This window comes from Garra rufa, chromosome 12 (assembly GCF_049309525.1).
Source record: "Garra rufa chromosome 12, GarRuf1.0, whole genome shotgun sequence".
NCBI lineage: Eukaryota > Metazoa > Chordata > Actinopteri > Cypriniformes > Cyprinidae > Garra > Garra rufa.
Genome location: NC_133372.1, coordinates 42,378,941 through 42,401,730, shown reverse-complemented (window position 1 = coordinate 42,401,730; position 22,790 = coordinate 42,378,941). Strand labels below are relative to the sequence as shown.

The window sequence follows — 22,790 nt, the reverse complement described above, 5'->3', positions numbered from 1 at the left end:
GGATTTCTGCGTGCATAGTCTTCCATTAAACTGCGTTGCTTTTAGAAGCGTCAATTCAGTTGTTGCATATAGTTTAATGTCTTTATTTCGGGATTATCAAAGTAAATTATAACTCAAACTTCAGATTTTACTGGGGCACAGCAGATTTTCACTGGGGCACGTGCCCCAGTAAAAAGGGTCTAGCAACGCACGCACCTGCCCTGAAGCGGCTTCATAACTGCATCCATGTTTGCACGTCTCATTTGATGTGGTAATTTCACAGAAGTTGAAGACTCGTTCTCGCCCCCTACAGTGCATTCGACTAGGTATACGTTCATCCGCGCTAAAATATCAAGGTGAAAGTCATCATAGCTTACGTAGTTTAGACCCAGCTCCCAACCCAACTTGAGAATAGATTAACGGCAATATTTTTTTTATCGCCCGATAAGAGTCTCACGTTAACGCAGCACGTTAACGCCGATAACGGCCCACCACTAATATATATATATATATATATATATATATATATATATATATATATATATATATATACAGTCAAGCCTGAAATTATTTATACCCCTGGCAAATTCTGTATTAAAGTTACTTTTCTTCAACCAGCAAGTTTTTTTTTTTTTTTTTTTTTTTTTTTTTTGACCGGAAATGACGCAGGCTTCTCCCAAAAGATAAGACGATGTACAAGAGGCATCATTGTGGAAAAAAATATTTCTCAGTTTTTATTTACATTTGAATAAAAAGTGGCATGTCCAAAATTATTCATACCCTTTGCAGACTGTCACAGGATATGGGAAAATGCAAAGTTACCATTCCAAATAGTCCAAGCTGTTTTAAAGCATCCTAATTACCCTGATTCATTAGGAGCAGCTGTTTTAATCAACTCAACAGGTGAAAAACAGAAGCTCTCTGCTGTTGGTTTGTGGACAGTTATGGCTAAGACAAAGGAGCTCACTGAGGACCTGCGGCTGTGCAATATGGCTGCTCACAAGTCAGGAAAGCGCTATAAGACCATATATAAATGTTTTGAAGTTCCAGTGGCTACAGTGCAAAGTATTATTAAAAAATACAAGACGTTGTATCAGGGTGATGGCAAGGAAACCCTCCAACCTGAAAGATTTGGAGCTCATCGCTAAAGATGAATGGGCAAAAATACCAGTGGAGACATGCAAAAAGCTGGTCAGCAATTATAGGAAGCGTTTGATTTCTGTAATCGCCAATATAGGCTTTTCTATTGATTACTGAGAAGAGTATGAAGAATTTTGGACATGCCACTTTTTGTTCAAATGTAAATAAAAGATTAGAGTTTTTCCAAAATTATGCCACTTGTACATCGTCTTATTATCTTTTGAGAGAAGCCTGCGTCATTTCTGGTCAAAAAAAAAAAACTTGCTGGTTGAGTAAAAGTAACTTTAAGTCAGAATTTGCCAGGGGTATGAATAATTTCGGGCTTGACTGTACATACAGTACTGCTTTAAGTTTGGGGTCAGTAACATGTTTTTAAAACATTAATGTATTTATACAGCAAGGAGGCATTAAAAGTGACATTAAGGACATTTATAATAGTACAAAAGACTTCTGTTTCAAATACATTATGTGCGTTTGAACTTTCTATTTGTCAAATAATCCTGAAAATAAAATTCTTGAGCAGCAAATCAGTATTTTAGATGATTTCTGAAGGATCATGTGACACTGAAGGCTGCTGAAAATGCAGCTTTGCATCACAGGAATAAATTACATTTTGCAATATATTCAAATAGAAAACAGTTACTTTAAATTGTAATATTTCACATTTTTACTGTTTTTGCTGTATTTTTAATCAAATAAATGCAGCCTTGGTGAGCAGAAGAGACTTCTTTCAAAAACATAAAAAAAATGTTGCTAACCTTATATGTGACCCTGGACTAAAAAACAAAACAAAAAATAATTATTCTGAATAAATGCTAAATAAATAAATAAGTTTTTTTATGATGTATAGTTCATCATCTGAAAGCTGGTTTGTTAGGATAGGACAATATTTGGCCAAGATACAACTATATGAAAATCTGGAATCTGAGGGTGCAAAAAAATAAATAAATTGAGAAAATCGGCTTTAAAGTTGTCCAAATGAAGTTCTTAGCAATGCATATTGCTAATCAAAAATGAAGTTTTGACATATTTACAGTAGGAAATTTACAAAATATCCTCATGGAACATATTTACTTAATATCCTAATGATTTTTGGCATAAAAAAACAATGTTGACCCATACAATGTATTTTTGGCTATTGCTACAAATATACCTGTGCTACTTATAGCTGTTTTTTGGACACACATACATATTATTTATATTTATATAGATCATTTTAATTAATCTAAGGGTTGTTTTCGTGCATGACATGAATTGGAGTACCAAAAGCCCTTTTAACGCTGGTAAAATCGCTATAGCACATGGCCTCGAGTGGCTCATTTCTTTTAGAAAACAGAAACAACAGCCATCTGAGAGACAATGCTGATGCATTCAAATTATTTACAATAAACTGTTTATCTTGAGTTGATATGCATTCATAGGTGTGCTCATATCATCAGATTTTCCATTTTATTAAAGCCTCTATACATGAATCCAGTTCACTGTAAGTTCATTCTGCTTCCTGAGCTTTGAAGCTCTATGATGTTATCACAGTTTCCAGATATATATGTCACGCTAGAGAGAACTATAAAGATGAGCGGATAAAGCGATACGGACTTCTATATTTAGCGTCAATAAGATTCAAATGGGACTGTGATTTCTCTAATCCACTTCTGTACAGTTTTCATTATCCTCCAGTAATCTTTCCCGAGGCCCACGAAACCGTCGGCAATAACATCGCTCTTCCCCGAAAGCGGTCGGCCTCAATTTCCTCACCTCTTCTGTGTGATTATTCAGCGCTCTTCACTGACGCTTCAGCCTTGCTTCTTTATCTTCTCTCTATCACCTTTTACTATCTGCTCCCCTCTTTTTCCAATCCAACTTTGCTTTATTCATTCGTGTCTCCTCCTTCCCATCTCGCCTCCCTATTTTCTCCCTCCCCCCGGCTTGCGTCGAACCTCCCCGCAGGCGAGCTGATCAGGCACTTGAATAGACCATCAGCTGTTCCATTAGGCTGAGTGTAATTTTATTCAGAGAACTGCCACTTATTCTAATAGCCTGCGTGAGACAGGTGTGGGCGCATAACTGTATATATCGACAGCAGCGGCCGCCACACCTGTGCACCTCCTCACCACCTCCTCCCCTGTCACATACTGTTACCTCGGAGAGCCGTGGATGGCCGCTGCCAAAAATAACCGCCAACTGCACTTCCACAGCAATCGCTCGCAGATGCCGGTGGATTTCTGACAGGAAAAACCATCAAACCTGCAAAAAGTTCTTCTAGTGAATGTCTGAAAGATGCTTGAACTACATTTCCAAAGACAAGTCAAATTATTTATATAATGCTTTTCACAATACAAATTGTTTCAAAGCAACTTTACTGAAAACCATGTTGTTGACGCTTATAATATCTTGATATCTTCGTGATTTATAGTCACATTTAGCAGATTATAGCTGGGCGATAATATAGTTTACACTGCAATGATACACAATTTAGCAACTGAGGCAGTTATTATTTTGTGTAAATCCAGGGTTGTTATTTTGTCTAAATTAGCGTTAACTAAAACCATCAAAAAGATTAATGAAATAACATTAACTAAAACAAAAAAAAAACAACTTTTATTTTATTTCAGCTAAATAGCTCAACATCTCTACTTTTCATTCAGTGTACCTTTATGTACAGTAAAGTAAAAGTTGCAAAACAAAAGAAAAATGATAGAAATTTTAATTTGAAGTTGAACATATAAAAATAAGTAAAAAGTGGAAAATATAAAAATAAAAACTAATTCATAATGTTAATAAAATCTATAATAGGATCTCAAATTAAGAAATTTGAAAAAGGTTTAATAAGCATTCACCCAAAACATGGGCAGTTTAGGAAATTAGAAAAATGTTTAATAAAAAAAAAAAAAATCATAATAACTGTAAAAAATGTAATAACAAAATATAATAAAACATGAACGTTACTATAGTAAATGTAAGTTTTGCTAAGCTCTTCAAATTATTTTTTATATTTAAATTAATTTTGCTAAAGTGCAGTTTCTATCTATCTATCTATCACAAAATAAAAAATACTAAAATTTTAAATATACCTTGCAAGTTTTAAAATGAAAATGAATAAAAACAAATTCATAATGTTAAAAACTATAATAGGATCTCAGTGTCAATGGTCTCAATTTTTGCTATTTTTAGTACTTTAGTAGATTTTCATTTTTATTTTATTGTTCACAAGGTTATCATTTGTTTGATCAAATATACAGTAAAAACAGTAATATTGTGAAATATTATTACATAAACTGTTTTTATTAGAATATTTTAAATATTTATTTCTGTGATGCAAAGCTGAATTTTCATTATCATTGTGACTTCATTGTCACATGATCCTTCAGAAATCATTCTAATATGCTGATTTCCTGCTCAAGGAACATTTATAATTGTTATTGATGCTGAAAACAGTTGTTCTGCTTCATATTTTCTCTAATCTTTTTTTTTTCAAGATTCTTTGAATTTAACATTTAAAAGAGCAGCATTTATATGAAATAGAACCTTTTGTAACATGTATTTACTGACACTTTTGATCAGTTTTGCTGAATAAAAGTATTAATTTCTTCAAAAATATATAGTACATATAGGATTATTTTATTATATAATGCATTTATGCTTAATTCGAATTACTCACATGCTGTTTGCAAAAATACTCAGGCTATTAATGTGATTGGAAAGCGATTGAGTTGATTATGAAAGTGTTCAAATGGAAAAAGCTGCTGCCTTTACCTTTACTCTCTGCCTGTGTAACATTAAAGTGTCACATTGCTAAGTATAATGAGAACCGTGTGAATATAAATCCGGCTCCTTCATAACTGAGCTGCTGCATTGAGTTGATGAAGGTTTATGGACAGACTGGAAATCTACAAGCTAATCTGAGCGGCAGCCTGCTGTGTCACTGCTCTTTATCCCCTCGTACCGCAGAGACCGCCATTACCGGCCCACCGCTGTTTACCTTTCTCCTTTCTCCTGTGTGAAAAGGTCCGCCTGTCAACGTCTCTGCTGAAATGTGTCCCAACGGCACGTTAAACGGTGTTTTAGTGAGCTAATAATAGAATAGGTTACGCTTGTCAGCACTTCCATGTTCCAGCAAGAAATAAAAGTGGCCTAATGCTGCCGTTTCATCAAAAGGCCACACTTACACAAGCCACTGGCTTTCAGAGAGACAAAATATTTCCCACATAAGCTGCTGGCCCTCCATTATGTTGAAGTTGGAAGATTGCATTATTGAATGTGTTTTCTCAGCCCGGCATCAACACGGAGCAAGAGACATTTTCAGGTGAATTTCATGAATAAACAGGAAAAAAGAAAGGTTTTTACAGTCATCGAAAACATAGGAAATGTGAAAAAGCTTGATAACTATTAAAAATTAAATAATAAAGTATAATAAAACATGGTTATATCACAAGTTATGCTGAGCTCAAAAAAATGAATATTTAAATTGTGTATTATAGAGTGCAGTCTCTTAAAAATTGAATGAAAAACCATAAATGGCTGGCATGGACATTTATTTTGGTCAAAATGTTTTGGAAGACTAATAAAGCAAATACATTAAAATAGTATTTTCATGATTTAAAATAGCATTTTCAAACCTGCATTTATTTGATATATACAGCAAAAGCAGTAAAATTCTTAAATATTTTAATTGTTTAAAATAACTCGAATATATTTGCTTATGTCATTTATTCCTGTGATCAAAGCGAAATTTTCAGTCATAATATTACTCCAGTCACATGATCCTTCAGCAATCATTCTAATACGCTGATTTGCTGTTCAAGAAACATTCATTATTATTACTTTAATCTATATTTAAAGTAGTTAAGTAAAATTTTTTGAGTACATTTTTTGATGAATAGAAAGATCTAATGATCAAAATGTCTGAAATAAAACGTTTTTGTAACATTATACACTATACCATTCAAAAGACTGAAGTCAGTATCGTATTTTTTTGAAGGGGGAGGGGGGCAGAAATTATAGAAATGAATACTTTTATGTAGCAAGGATGCTTTAAATTGGTCAAAAGTGATGATAAAGACATTTATAATGTTACAAAAGATTTAAATTTCAGATGAATGCTGTTCTTCTGAACTTTCTATTCATCAAATAAACCTTAACAAATTTACTCAACTATTTTAAATATAGATATAGATTTTCGACTCAGCTGTTTTCAACAATAATAAATGTTTTTTGAGCAGCAAATCAGAATATTAGAGTGATTTCTAGAGGATCATGTGACTGGAGTAATGATGCTAAAAATTCAGCTTTGAAATCACAGGAATAAATTACATTTCAAAATTCAATATTCAAATAGAACACAATTTAAAATATTTCAAAATTGAACTGTTTTTACTGTACTTTAGATCAAATAAATGCAGGCTTAGTGAGCAGAAGAGACTCTTACTTTCTTTTTTTAAGAGTGATAATCTTAAAAAGTAATCTTGTTTTTGTTATTTGGGGTCTAATACAGTACGACCCATTCTTTTAGACTTTTTAGTGTGGTTCACTTCTTTGAATGGTTAACCTCACAAAGAGTGTTGTGTTGAAATACAAAGTGTCATTTATAAGCCTGTGCTTACGGCAACCCAACAAGTGTCGTCCTGTGGCAGCCCACCCTACCCCTCCAGAGCGAGAATGTGCTTTCTAACAGCTGTAATATGCTTTAATAGCTGCTTTATGATGATTTGTTACGGCTGGAAGTGCCTCTGTGCAGCTGGCTTTACTGGCCCCTCGGGCGGACGCTTTTAACAGCGTGCTTTATGTAATGGAGCGGCGAGTCGCAGTCGTTTGCTTTATGGCAGAGGGAGGTGTGGACTCCTGCCTTTAGTGTTGCACTTTCAGAGCTCAGAGTGTTAATAGTTGTAACCTGTTGAGAATAGATGCTTTTGATTGCTGATGCTGGGCGTGTTTGTTGTAAAATTGTTGTAAGCTGGGATACAGTTCTTGTGGTATATGTGTTGAATTCTTTGTTTTTTGTTTATAGGAGTATTTGGATGTTCTTGGACGGCCAATGGTGCTGGCAGGAGAACGGGCTAAACAAGTGCAGTGGACCAACGTTTACCAGGATGCTCTGGTATGGAAGATTACCACCACCATCATCATCATCATCAACTCAAAATTGCACTGTATAATTTCAAATATGGCCAATGGATCAGTCTGCCCACAATATGAGCCTGCTTAAATTAAGTGTTTGGCTTTTAAATACTTGTTTATCTGATTTCATTATCAGTAGTACATACAGTTGAAGTCAAAAGTTTACATACACCTTGCAGAATCTGCAAAATGTTAATTATTTTACCAAAATATGAGGGATCATACAAAATGCATGTTGTTTTTTGTTTAGCACTGACCTGAATAAGATATTTCACATAAAAGATGTTTACATATAGTCCACAAGTGAAAATAATAGTTGAATTATTAAAAAATGACCCCGTTCAAAAGTTTACATATGCTTGATTCTTAATTAAGTGTTGTTACCTGAATGGTCCTCAATAGTTGTTCATGAGTCCCTTGTTTGCCCGCTGTTCATCAGAAAAATCATTCAGGTCCCACAAATTCATTGGTATTTTGTGTATTTGAACCCTTTCCAACAATAACTGTATGATTTTGAGATCCATCTTTTCACACTGAGGACAACTGAGGCGCTCATGTGCAACTATTAGGCCCCGATCACACCGAACGCGTCTTTTAGTTCTAAAAACGCGAGGCGCACAGCACTGCCTTTTTTTGGTGACTTTGAAAAAAAGAGCAGTGTGCTATGTTTTTTTTATGTTGCTAGGCAACGACCAAAACAGCTGTCCTGTCAGTCAAATCAAAGGATTATAAAGCGAGCGCTCTAAAATCTTTGGTTTTTGCTGTTAATTAAACTGTCATATTAGCAGAAACCCTAAAAAATACAGCTCCGGGTTACCCACGACAGACACCAAAAGTTTCTCCTCCATTTCTTGCAGTCTTTTAAGCAACTTTTTAAGCAACGGTAAACTTTCGTCACCACAACAGAAGGCCTGCCTCTCCATTCATTCGATTGGACAATGGAAAAAACGTGAATGACGTTGGGCGTTTTTCCACTCAGAGTTGCATTTTTTTTCAACTTCAGTGAGGCGCAGCAGGTGGCGAAAACGCAAGGGGCGCATTAGCAGCGCGCAGAACGCTCGCTGCCAACAGAAAACCATTCAAAAAAGGCGCCTCTCACTGCAAAAATGCGTTCGGTGTGATCGGGGCCTTGCAGAAGTTTCAAATGCTCATTGATGCTCCAGAAGGAAACACGATGCATTAAGAGCCCGGGGGTGAAAACTTTTGAACAGAATAAAGATGTGTACATTTTTCTCATTTTGCCTAAATATCATATGTTTTCATTTGGTGCTGCTCTTCGGAAGCTACAGAAGATTCACATGATGACACAAAAAGTTCAATTTACCCAGATTTTCAAATTCCAAAAGTTCTTAATCCATCGTGTTTCCTTCTGAAGCATCAATGAGCATTTGAATCTTCTGTAATAGTTGCATATGAGTCCCTCAGTTGTCCTCAGTGTGAAAAGATGGATCTCAACATCATACAGTCATTGTTGGAAAGAAATCAAATACACAAAAAAGCTGAAAAGCTGATGGATTTTTCTGAAAAACAGCGGGCAGTTTAACTGTTCAGGACAAACAAGAGACTCATGAACAACTATCACTAAACAAAAAATCCATAGCTGTGGATCATTCAGGTAACAAAACAGTATTAAGAATCAAGTTTATGTAATTTATCATTTTTATAAATATAAACTGTATGTAAACATCTTTTATGTGCAATATCTTATTCAGGTCAGTACTAAATAAAACATAACATGCATTTTGTACGATCCCTCTTATTTTGATAAAATAATGAACATTTTCCAGTTTCTGCAAGGTGTATGTAAACTTTTGACTTCAACTGTATTGATATTTCCATTACCTTATTTTGGGTTCATGACCGTAAGGCAGAATTTACACAACACCATTTTCAATGAAAAAGACAAACATTTAATGCGGTATTTATGCAACAATGGCATTTTAGAAGCATTTTAGAAAACACTCAAAGTGCAAGTTTTTGAAAACGATACTGTTTGCATGCACAAAGTGACATCAACAAACTATTTCCCTGGCATGCATAATATTACAGCATTTGTAGACATTTTTGTGGATCCTTGGGAATGGGATTGTTTTGACAATCAAAATGCAAAGGAATAACTTGTGAATGTGTAAACACAACCTTAGATTACACATTTCTGCATGAAATATAGCTTATAGTAGGAATCGTTGCACACAGGTTATACACACTTTTAGGCATATTGACAAAAATAGTTCAATTTTATTGCATTTCTGTTGCACAGCAGGCTGACTAATTTACAAATAAATCTGCTGATTTATGCGATTCTTCTGAATGATTCACCTATTAGTGACTGAATCAGGTGACTCACTTTCTGAGTGAATCAGCTTGAATGACTCACTCACTAAACTGCTGGTGTTCCAATAAATCAGAGTTGGTTACTTTTTGAAATAAATGTTTATTTGTAAGGTTAGTAAAACTTTATTCAGTCAACTTACTGACTGGTTGTTCTAAGCACAAAGTGTACTTAAATATACATACACACAACAGAGTTCTATTAAAATAAGTGTTTTGTTTATGAACTGTTGAAGAAATGCTATTAGTTATTGTTTAGCGCATTAGGGGTTTATCGCACCATGCTGGAAGAACCGTATCCTGTAGGAAAGACTGAAATGCATAGACACATGCCGTTATTCATTGATTTGAGACTGAGAAAGCCTTTCAGATTGCATTGTTAGTGACAGCCACTGGCTGTGATATTGTTCATTCTTTGTTTTCTTTCTAGAATGCACAAATTTGAATCTCCATAGCTAGTTTGCTTTGTCATTGACCATATAATTTTACCACGAGTTGGACGGCGCTTTATATGCGGCAGTCTTTTATTCATGTGTGCAGTGTACTGTGAACTTCCTTTAGTTCACAGCAATAAAAAAAACAAACTTTTTATATTGCAGTGTTTGTTTTTTCACAGGGTTTGGGTCTCGTCATTACCGGCACAATGCCAGTCTTCAATCTCACCACTGACGGAGACTCCAAAGTAAGTCGCGAGCAGATTCCTGTAAATGAACACCTAGTAATATGTTTCTCGAACCCCGCAGGATTAAACAAATGCTGGAGTTTTTGCATTATGAGTGTGATCACGTTCCGCTTCTAATTCTTAGCATGTTCCCTAACTGACATTGACAAACTGTTCGAGAGCGGCATGTTTCACAATCGTGTCGAATGCATATTGAATAGGGCTTGACTTTGAAGACGCACAAGGACGTTTGAGTATGGTTTGAAGTTTAATTTCATAAATAGTCCATACAGTTCTATTTGAACTCTTAAACCATAGTTAAACTGTATGAATGTTGTTGAATTACTTTTATCAGGCAAAACTAAAAGACTAAACGGTGGTTTTAATTTATTAAAATATCCTGTAATGAATGGAAGTGTTAATTAACATTTATTAGGAGCATTTGTGCTTTGTATATATGTGACCAATTCGAACAAGTATATTTGTAGCAATAGCCAACAATACATTGTATGGGTCAAAATTATTGATTTTTCATGAAGATATAAAGTAAAGATCATGTTCTAAGAAGATGTTTTGTAAATTTCCTACTGTAAATATATCAAAAGTTAATTTTTGATTAGTAATATGCATTGCTAAGGACTTCATTTGGACAACTTTAAAGACATTTTTCTCAGTATTTAGATTTTTTGCACCCTCAGATTCCAGATTTTCAAATATTGTCATGTCCTAACAAACCATAGATCAAATGGAAAGCTTATTTATTCAGTTGATGTACAAGATGTATTTCAGACGATGTATAAATCTCAATATCAAAAAATTGACCCTTATGATGTATTCCATGACGCATATTTCAAGGTAAAACTGTATTCTAAACATCGTCTGTTCAGCTGGATTGAATCGGTAATGTTTGCACACATCTTTTATTGTGCATTGATAGATGAATAACATTTCCATTAGATGATCAAATGTCCTGTCAGTGTGAGTGATAAATGCAGAGCGCATTTTAATTCAACACATTGCGTGTCATCACATACTGGTTATTTTTCTTGGAGGCATATTTTCGTTTCTCACTTTATTTGTTCTTTAATTTATGTCCTTAGCAGATGCTTTTTACCAAAGCTTTGTATTTTTTGTCTTTGACAGTGGTCATGATAACAACGATACAACAACTCAACATTATGTATAACATAAAAATGAAGAAATGTGCTTGTTTGACAAATAGTTCACTCTCCAAGCATTAATCCAGTTGTTTTTGACTGTTTGCTTTGATTGTTACCTTTAGTTTTGTCAAATATCAATTCTGCCCCCTTGTGGTCGTTTGTTGTATTTTTCAGTCTGTTGGTTTCTTTCTTGCAGAATCAGTTGATTCTTGGTGTCATGGGTGTAGACATCGCCCTCAATGAAATTAAAGAACTCACACCAAGATATAAGGTAAGTGAAATCTCTTTTTCGGGCACTTTTCTTTCAATCATCAGTCATTAATTTGCATCTCTGTACACAGCTTGGAGCCAATGGTTACACGTTTGCCATAGATCCTAATGGTTATGTGCTGCTGCACCCCAACCTTCAGCCTAAGGTAAAAATTGTTTGAGTTTGTAGACCTTAAATTTGGTCAAAAATGTAGTTCTTTTTGACATGTTCCTCTCCTTTTTCTAATGCATTTGTGTAGATCATTAACTTCAGAGAGCCGGTCACTTTGGACTTCTTGGATGCTGAACTTCCAGACCGCAACAAGGAGGAGGTGAACCTCTCTATTAAGTTACACTAAGTACATTAAGTTCTCCCTGAAAATGTGCCAAATACATTATTAAAATGTCATTAAATTACTCATCAGACAACAAGGCAGAGTTTAGCAAAGCAGGTCATGCTTCTCTGGATGAAGAGCGTTTTCGGGTCTTGGAATAAAATTCCCAATTCACTTACTTTGTGTGAGATCAAGATTTTTTTAATACCTTTATTAAGCAGGGATGCTTTAAATTGATCAAAAGTGGCAGTAAAGATTTATATTGTTATATTATATTGTTACCAAACGTTTACATTTCAAATAAATGCTGTTCATTTTAATTTTCTATTCATCAAAGTGTCCTAGAATTTTAAAAAAATGACATTGTTGTGCTGTCAGCAAGACAGTATAATTCATGTTTATTTGAATATAAAACTACTTGTTTAAAATATCTAAATTTATGGTTTTCACAAAAATATTAAGGAGCACAACTGTTTTTAACATTGTTAAAAATAAGAAATGTTTACTGAGCAGCAAATCAAATTCTGAAAGATCATGTGACTCTGAAGACTGGAGTAATGCATCACAGAAATAAATTACATTTTATGACATGTTTAAATAGAAAACAGTTGTTTTCAATTTTAATAATATTTCAAAATATTACTGTTTTTATTGTATTTTTAATCAAATAAATGAAGCCTTGGTGAGTAGAAGAGACTTATTTCAAAAACATGAAAAATCATCTCAAACTTGTACCTGGAAAACTATACAGCGGTTTGAGAAAGTCAAATCTTGATTTTAAATAATGTTTAAATCTCTTTAATCAGTTTACAGTCCAAGAACACACTGCAAAATAGTAATACACAATGAATGAGACCATTTTAAATAAAGATGATGAAATTATCTTTTTTTTTTTTTTTTTTTTAATCTTTTCGTAGATTCGCCGTCTAATGATAGATGGCAGACAAGGACAGAGGAGAATCAAGACACTAGTGAAGTCTGCGGATGAGGTGAGTCACATGACCTCCTCCTAAATATAATGGCATACGGTGTAATGATCGTACGGTTGGTTGGTAATGTGCTGCTGTTTCTGTGTGTATTTTCAGCGTTACATTGATGAGGTCCAGAGGACGTACATATGGAGTCCAGTGGAGGGCACAGATTACAGGTCAATATGACACACTTTCATACTGCATTTTTGTGTACTTCAGTCACTTTCTCTCTTCATCCTCTTGGCTATTTTAAGTTTAGACTGTGAAACATTAAATGCAGTTTTGTTGAAATTAGTCATGAATTTTAATTGCCTTCCATAACCTGCCAAAATGAGTAATATTGTATGGTTCCCAAAATTAGTCTCTTCAGCAGGGCCTTTTGGATGTTAGTCATTATTTCAGTGAATTAATAAAATCTTGAATAATGATACCCTGGAAATCCAGAGATCTCGCGAGAGCACAATTTGAATTGTCTCTGCAAGACATAATAATCTTAATAGATTAGGGTCTGGATTTTTCCAGGCTAGAATAATGATTGAACCATGAATAAAACACAAAATAGGACTTGAAATTTGTTATTATTGTTCAGAAAACGCTGTTCATCTACCTCAGTAAATCAAACGGTATCAGCAGTTTTTCTAAGTTGAAATTTTTGTTTGGGATTTTTGCAGTTCTGTTAAAACTAGAATTTGGGACATAAGGCCTTATTTGGGCAATTTTACTTTGTAGTAGCATTTAGATTTTTTACATTTTATTTTTCATTTTATATACTCATGTTTGTGTTTAAAATGGATACTTTTATCTCTTAATTATGCCAATATAAAGTATTTTTTATTAGATATGCTATATAAATAAGATTGCCTTGCCTAAATTTTTTAAATTAAAAGTTAGTAGTTACTTACTTGCATATATTACCCATAAATTAAAGAAAATATCAGTTTTACAGTGTTGTACTGTCAACAAGACAGTATAATTAATATATATTTGAATATAAAATTACTTTCTTTATTAGTATTTTTGTCAATTCTCCAGTAGAAATATCTAAACATTCTTAAATCAAGATACATTTATACTTAAGAAGCAATGAAGTCAAATCTACTCCGAACCATCCCTTTAAGAAGCAAAGTTACATAATGTTTTCTGAAAAATGTATCAAAATTGAGTTGTTGTTTAAATCAATAAGTTTATTTTTCTTACCAATTGTCCGGTTTTTTTCTTGTTTTAAGTATAATCAGATTTTTTCAGAAAGCTGCACTTAATATCTTATCAAAATATTAAGAAAAATGCCTTTAAAGTTGTCCAAATGAAGTTCTTAGCAATGCATATTACTAATCAAAAATTAAGTTTTGATATATTTACAGTAGGAAATATCTTCACTGAACATGATCTTTACTTGGCTACTAATATACCCTTGCTACTTAAGACTGGTTTTGTGGTCCAGGGTCACATTTGCTTTAAAAAAGTGTGATTGGTTGCAAATGTGGTCATATGCAAATGATATTCCGATTCTCCCTTTCCTTCCTCGCAGTCTGGGTTTAGTTCTGCCGTCCTACAGCGAAAACCACATCAAGGCCAACCTGAGCGACCAGATCCTCCAGGTTCAGTGTAAGTACCAGGGGCAGGCTAACGCAAAGCCTGCTTACCTTTCTTTCTTCCCAAAGAGACTTCCTGTTCCCCCCCTCCCGCCCCTCTCGTCCAATCAACGGAAGCCCCTCCCCCTTTCTCTGACATCACAGCAGCGTCGGGTCCGAGCGTGGATTCCCGGCGAGGGGCGTCGCGTTTCAGCGCTGGGAAAAAAGCGAGAGTGGACGTGCTCTTCTGTGAAACCCCACCCCACCTCTTCCCTCTTCCCTCCTGTCCTCATGCTGTTCTGTACTGAGGTGATTTTTCTTTCCCTGCACGGATGCAAAGAAAAAACCCTCACTAAAAACCAGAGAGGTGAAAGCTGTGGTTTTACTGTGTTTACTGAGTTGAAAATAATGGTGACCATGTGCTATTATTTTTCCTTTTGCCGAAACATTAAAAAAATGCTCTCGTCTTCTCTCTCACAATGACGATTCTGAAGCATCTTTTGTCTGGACAGGTTTTGTCTTTTTGTTTTCGTTAGCCAGATGTGAAAAGAGGCATGCTTTTGCTTTTCACTGTGTGCTTTATGTGTTTGCTCGTGTTTATTATTTGCTTTGATTCGCGTGGATGCTCACTGTGCTTTATTGTTTGCCGGCAGCTTTGGAATCAGTCAATAAATAAGAAAAAAGTATCCCACAATGCCCCCCGACGGGCCATTGTCCTACATGGGAGATGGAACGCCTTTGGTTTTCCTTTCTTTCCTTCTTTTTCCTTGTTGTTATTTATTCATTTCTGTTGTATTTAGTTCATTCATTTTATCTATAGGTCATTTGTTTGCTCATATTTTGTTTATTCTACTTTATTTGTTTCATTTCTGTTTTATTTATTCTTTAGTGCTTTAGTTTGATCCTTAGTAGTTTCTACATTGCATTTATACTTTCATTCTATCACTTTTGTTATTTTTTGTTTGTTCATTTGATCCCTAGTTTGTTTCATTCTTTTTATTCAGTCTGTTTTTGTGTATTTTTCACATTTTTTTAAATGTCGTTTTTATTGCTTTTGTTCCTCCTTGGTTTGATCTTGTTCTTTTGTGCAGTTCTTTAATTCTCTCTTATTTGTTTGTTTCAGCTTTTGTTCATTCTTCCGTCTTTTTCATTTGATTCATTTATATCTCTCAGTTCTGTCTCTTTCTTTCTGTAATTTGTTCTTTAGTTTGATTTTTAGTTCTTTCACTTCTTATACCCATTGTTTTGTTTAGTTTTATAGTTTTTTTATATATTTAGTTTACTCTTTTGTGCATTTTGTTTGTTGTTTTATTTATTTTTGTTCGTTTTTTATTTATAGTTCATTCTTTTGTTTGTTTAACCTTTAGTTTGTTTTTTCTTTTGTTTATTTATTCGTTAAGTCTGTAGTTCATGCTTTCATTCATTCAGGGTTCGTACAAGTGCTTATGAAATTTAAGGCACGTATCTTTTCACGCAAAATTTACACAATTTAAAAAACATCATACTTTTTTGTGTATGTCAGTTAATGTCTGAAAACAAGCGAGCTAAACAAGTAGTAGTACTGGTATTGTGGCTGAGTTGCAAAAAGAAAACAGTTGAACCACATCAATTGAGTCATTTACACTGGAACCGCTTCAATTGATTCAAACTTGTTACTTTGATCATTCATTTCAAGCGATTCATTAGCAAAAACCAGATCAAATTAAAAGAGTCATTAATTTTCGAATTTTGACATCACGCAGTGATGAAAGCTGAAATTTCTAAGCGCTCCAGTCAGATTGTGTGTTGCAAATCATTTGTTTCAGACTTCTAATCACATATTGCAAATAATTTTATTTAGAATGGGTTTGTAAATCATTTAGTGAATTAAATGGTTCAAATCAAAAGATTTGCATTATGCATTTCGAAGTCCAGATCTAATTCAAATTTGCAAATCTTTTGCTTTATCACAAAACTTGGGAGCACGGATCACTAATCATTTGTTTCAGATCAGGATTTCGGAGTGATTTCACAAATATTTTTTTCTGATTTTGTTCTTAAACAGTACAAAACATCAAACCATTAATACAAAAAAAAGTAAAAAAAAAAAAAAAAGTATATACCTGCACAAAAACAAATCCCTTATGAAAATTAACAGTGGTTTTACTATAGTAAAAGTGTAGTTTACTTTAGTAGTAATACGGTGCATGTGCTTCACTGTGTTATTGCCATTTGGCTTATTAGTATTTTTTTATTATATATACTGTATATGTATTTTTTTTTTAGAATTTGAAATGGAAAACATTGGCCTGGTTTCATAGACAGAGCTTAGCCCTGTTAAGACATTGAAGGAATTTTTCTAAACATGCCTTAGAAAAAAATATGACTGGTGTGCATCATGAGACAAAGACACTGATATATTTTAAGATCAGTCAGTGCAAGTCTCTTTCAGCTGAAACAGCTCAGACTTGCATTTTCGTCTAATACTAGTCGTGTTTGATAAAAGAGATCTCTGATTGAAGTCCTTGAAAATCACAAAAGTAGTGCTTGAAAAGTCCTTGAATTTCATTTTACGGTATCTGTACGAACCCTGTTCATTTAATTAGTTTATGCTTACATTCCTCTTTGGTCTAAAATTGAGTTCTGTCTTTCTTTTTCCAAAGCGTTCCTTGCTTCCTAGCTCTTGTGTGATTCTCATTTTGTGACATGATTTTTCTCCATGTTTTGTCATACGGTGAAGGTTCGTTATCTCTGATTCTGCTCATGTGTCCTCTGAGATGTTCTCTCCTCGTCTCCATCTTCTGCCTCCGTCTACTTGTTGCATATATTCTTTGCGATGTGTCATTCATTTTGGCTTCCTGTTCTCAGTTGTTCATTACTGTTTGGACTGACTTGATTTTTCCTTTTTTTGAGAAAAACAATATTTTTATTCAAACAGTCATTGAATAAAATATTGTCTGTGACCCCCCTCCTCCCCTTACCCGTCCCCCCTGTTTCTTTTCTGCTCTCTCCTCCTCAGACGGATCAATCTTCAAGGGCAAGTATACACCATATTGGTCCACTACCTTTGTTACTCTACTTCCTTCCTCGTACCCTTGTCCTGAACTCCCCGCTGACGCCCACCTCCACCTGTTCCAGCCTGCTTGCCTCCTCTGTTCCTCCTGCCCGCCTTGCCTTCAAGACCCTCCTCTTCCTCTCTCTCCTCCTCTTCTTCACTCCCTCACTCACTCACCCACCCTCTTGCTGCGGCCTACACCCACATCTCTCTCTTTCTCCTTTTCAAGCTCTCTCTCTCTTTCTCTCTCTCTCTCTCTCTCGGCTCAGACAGCCATTTAAGGTCTCTCCCTGACATCTCCTGACGAAGAATAAAATATGATCTTTCTCTCACTGTCGAACGTATTTCTGATCCCTGTGTCCGTTATGTTTGGAAATATTCTCCTCCATCTGTCTCCTCCCCTCTTTCTTCCTCAGTGACAGTGTTAAATCCTCAGAGTGGTGCATTTGCTGTAGAAATGGTCAGTCGTTGTTTGTCACGGCTAGTAAAAGTCTTACTTTAGTCATATAGATGCAGTTTTTAGTTTAAAAGCATCCCTAAAAGAAACTTAGCATTCCAGCATTACAGTAAGCTTATTGTGGTCTTTGTTGAGAAGTTGTGATTGCACTTTGAGTGTAGCATATCATTGCCTGTCTGAATTTTTTACCCAAAAATGAAAATTCATCATTTACTCTCCCTCATTTTGTTTCAGAATCATTTGACTGACTTCTATTGAAGGCAAAATAACATATTTTGCATCCCTCAATTTTCATGCTGCTGTTTCATTCAGCAAAAATATATAGTGACTGTCAATCAAAAAAGGACAAAAACATTAAAAACCTGCCATAAACGTATTATAAAACCTAGTCCATTTTTGTGCGCTGTATTCCAAGTCTTTTAAAGCAATATAAAAGCTGTGTGTGAAGAACCAACCAACATCATAATTTCTCCAATTTATTTGAAAGATTTTCAATAAACAGTTATTTAAAATTTGATTTATTGCCCAAAAAGCATCATATGAAAGGGAGAAAACCTTATATATAATAGAGTAGATTAGGCTTTGGCTTGTTTACTTAATTATATTCATCCAATATTTATATATTTTTTAGTTCAGTCCTATTTAAATGAACGAAGAGATTAGTTACATAATAGTAGTAATAGTGATTTGTTTGTAATAGTTTTAAACCAAGGTAGTTTTAATTATATACTGTATTTCATACACAATATTAATTAAAAGTTCTTTGCAAAGAGGTTAAAAAATAATCATCAAATGATCATAACAAATGAATAAGAAATATAATTTAACAATAAAAAAGCACATCCTTTAACAAATATTTAAAAAAGAGAAAAATAAATAAGATCATACAGTGCAGTCAGCAGTAATTCAGTAAATGCACAGCTAGACAGTTTTTTAGTCTGGATTTAAATGCGGTTCCTAGTTTTATTTAACAGTAACAATGTGCCCATGGGCGCTATATAAAGGTCAACATGTGAAGTGGATCAAAAAAGACAAGAATGGGTATTGTTTTGGATTTCAGGACAACTTTGGTTTTGATCCACTTCAAACGTTGTCTACTGTATGCTTTCACTGAATAGACAAGAGCAGCTTGAACATCCTTCCAAAACATCTCCTGTGTGCACCAGATAGGTTTGAGGGTGAATAAATGATCTTGAATTTTTATTTTTGCCCAAACTCTCCCTTTAAATCTTGAAGATTAAGCATATATGTTTGCCTTAGAGATTTAAAAGATGTCTATGAACTTGTCTTTAGTTTAGCCAGCCAGTTTAGGTCAGTTCATGTTTTGGAATGGGCAGGAATAGGCTAGAGTTGAATTTGCTAGATGGCCTCCTTTAGGTCCTCTCTTGTTGTTTTGGTGATGGAGCGCTTGGTAGCGCCCGGTTTGTTTGTCGTCCTCTTCTTACACCCCGTTTTCTCATCAGCTTGACCCCTCTGTACGTCTATCACCCCCCAGACTGCCACCACCACGTCTTCACTTATCCTGACCTGGAAGTGCAAGACATTGTGGAGGGAAAAAACTACCTGGGCACAACAGTGGATGTGGATTTTATTATATATATGCATATTCTATATATCCAGAGTAATTGCTACTTGAATGTTTGTTTTACATCACTATTTGTCAAATATCAAGACATAAAATATAAACATAACAGCCCTGCATCCTGAAAATATTACCTAATTTGATGATGCTGAGTTCAAAAATATATATCAAAACTTTCCATCATGTACAGCATTTTTACAAAATAAGAAAATTATAATTTTATCTTAATTATATAAATATATATAAATCTCATGTCAAGCGTTTTGGGTTTAATGACAAAAAGATGTATTCAGAATGTATAATTTAACATCAAGACTGCATTTATTTGATCAGAAATACAGAAAAACAGTAATATTGCAATATTGCAAAATGTTAACAATATAACAATATAAAATAATGTTTTTTATTTCATTCTAATATGCTGATTTATTTTTAGAATTATCAGTGTTTGAAACAGTTTTTCAGTTTTCTTTTTTTTTCAGTTAAAAAGAACAGCATTTATTCAAAATATAAATCTTTTCTAACAATGTAAATCTATGCTATCATTTTTAATTAATTTAACACACCCTTGGTGAATAAAAGTATTTATTTCTTAGTATATATTTCTTAAAAAAAAAAAAAAAAGAAAGACTAAAAATTTACTGACCCCAAACTTTTAAATAGTAGTGTATATTGTTAGAAAACCTTTTTATTTTAAATAAATGCTGTTCTTTTGAACCTTTTATTGATCAAAGAATCCTGGAAAAAAAGTTCAGGTTCCAAAAAAATATTAAGCAGCACGACTGTTTTCAACATGAATCAGATATTAGATTAATTTCTGAAGGATCATGTGGCACTGAAGACTGGAGTAATTATGCTGATAATTTAGCTTTATATCACAGGAAATTGCTAAATGTATTCACATAGAAAACAATTATTTTAAATTGAAATAATATTTCCCAATATGACACTTTTTCTGTATTTTTGATCAAATGAATGCAGCCCTGATGAGCATAAGAAACCTCTCTAAAAAAAACATTAAAAATCATACTGATGCCAGACTTTTGAGCGGCAGTGTATGTTCAAATATTCCATTTAATGTCAAAAAGTTTTACACTTTTTGGTGTATTAAAATGTTTAGGTGTAGTAAAATAAGTGCAGATGTAGCAGAAAACATCTGGTTCATGTTTGCACTTTCTTCTGTCGCTGGCCATATTTCTAACCTTCAAATCAGGATCAGGCATAAAATAATGACTTGCATTTGAAAAGGTTCTGAGAATTGAACAAATAGTTGTAACCAGGTTCAGAGGAAGACAGAAATCGAGTCTTTGTCAGTTTTTTTTCTGGAAATTAACAAACAACATTAAACTCCTTTATTTTACAAAAGCAAACATGGTAAAAATGCATTATATTTTGTAATAAAGTGTGACATCGCACTATTTTTGGAATCAGCACCCTGAAATTGCTAAGAAGCAAGTATTGGATCTCATTTAGCAGATATGATGCAGTGTGTGATGAATGCAAATGCTGGAATAACATGAGAATTTTTGTTATTGTTTGGTCGATCAAACTGGGTTGCCCTTTCTCTTCCCCTCCACAATGCTGGGCACTTTCTCCGATTAAGTCTCTGGAGCGGCTCCGCGGTGCCAGTCTGAGGGGCGATCACCTCCATCAGGACCCCTGCCTCACCCACTCCCAGCTAAACATTTGGCCACGTTGATGCCTGTTGAAAACAAAAGCGGCACGCCAAGCGGTTCGTGGAAAAGACGTCTGAGAACTCGCTTCGTCTCAATTTGTATCCCGAGTCGAGCCAGTTCTCCGACTTGCAAAAGAACGAAATTCGGACAAAATTCGAATCAAGCTATAAGTGTCTGCTTTCCAAATTAGCCCATTATTTCGGCCAGTGCGACTCCATTGAAGGCACCATAGTGGCTAACGCTGGTATTCCCCCATGATTCCTCAGTGTTGCTATGGTAACGTCCCCACTGCGTTCCTGCACCTTTTGAAGAGCAGCTGATGTTAATTTGTTTCTCAGAAGCCTCCCTGTGTTCTCCGTCCTCCGCTTCCCCAGGATAATCTTGCCCGTTTCTGTTGCAGATTTTGAATCTCTCCTGCCAAACACTTTTGAGTCAGAGGGACATGTGTTCATTGCCCCCAGGTAGCTTTGTGTGACTTCTTGAAGCCACGTTCCTGTTTTCGTGCATACGTCCATCGCTAACTTCCTTTCCAACATACCGTAGTCACTGTAGTCTCTCTGTGTGTGTGCTGTGCGTAACGTGTCTTTTCATTTTAACCCAAGTGAATGTGTTTCTTTATTGTGTTTTGTCTGTCGAGAGTCCTCGCCGTCACCCATAGGAAAGAAAAAATCATAATAAGATCTCTTAGTTTTATCTCATAGACAACATTAGGAGCAAATGGAGACTTTTACTGTTCTGGGTTTATCACAAGTACACTCTTAAAAATAAAGGTTCTTTATTGCTATTGATGATTCCATGAAGAAGCTCAAACATCCACGGAATCTTTCTATTCAATCAAAGGCTTTTACAGTGGGGGAAAAGGTTCACCCAAAAAAAAAAAATAGTTTATCTTACCCCCTGGGCATCCAAGATGTAGGTGACTTTGTTTCTAAAGTAGAACACAAACAAAGATTTTTAACTCAAACCGTTACAGTCATATAATGGCAGTCAAAATCTTTAAGAGTAAGAAAAACATACACAGACAAAACCAAATTAAACCCTACAGCTCATGACGATACACTGAGGTCTTAAGACACAAAATGATCGGTCTGTGCAAAGAACAGAACAGTATTTATATCATTATTTACCTCTAATCCACCACAACATTAATTTAGCGTTACATCACTTGCTCAATAATGGATCCTCTGCAGTGAATGGGTGCCATCAGAATGAGAGTCCAAACAGCTGATAAAAACATCCCAATTATCCACAAGTAATCCACACCACTTTAACTTTAAACTTGCTTATGGCTAAAATATGAGTCCATAATGCATAATAACGCTTCCTCCAGTAAAAAAATGGATTAGGAAACAAATTCATCTATATTTTGGTGGACAGAGGTTGAGTCAATTTTATTAGTTTAGGTGAACTATTTCTTTAAAGGCATTGCTATGGAAGCCCATTTCTGCTACTGAATAAAAAAAGAGGCAATTGTGTGATATAAAAGGTAAAATAAAAATACTTTTTATCTCACAATTCTTTTTTTTTCTT

General features: G+C 34.5%; 1 protein-coding gene across 1 annotated transcript in view; it reads left to right on the top strand.

Moving 5' to 3' along the window:
* LOC141347614 (voltage-dependent calcium channel subunit alpha-2/delta-2-like) overlaps positions 1 to 22,790 on the top strand; it is a 99,632-nt gene that overhangs the window by 60,667 nt on the left and 16,175 nt on the right. The window contains exons 2-10 of the mRNA XM_073852602.1: positions 7,124 to 7,213; positions 10,181 to 10,246; positions 11,582 to 11,656; positions 11,727 to 11,801; positions 11,895 to 11,966; positions 12,887 to 12,958; positions 13,055 to 13,116; positions 14,469 to 14,878; positions 21,577 to 21,721. Coding sequence (XP_073708703.1) covers positions 7,124 to 7,213; positions 10,181 to 10,246; positions 11,582 to 11,656; positions 11,727 to 11,801; positions 11,895 to 11,966; positions 12,887 to 12,958; positions 13,055 to 13,116; positions 14,469 to 14,878; positions 21,577 to 21,721 — 1,067 coding nt within the window. The remainder of the gene's footprint in view (positions 1 to 7,123; positions 7,214 to 10,180; positions 10,247 to 11,581; positions 11,657 to 11,726; positions 11,802 to 11,894; positions 11,967 to 12,886; positions 12,959 to 13,054; positions 13,117 to 14,468; positions 14,879 to 21,576; positions 21,722 to 22,790) is intronic.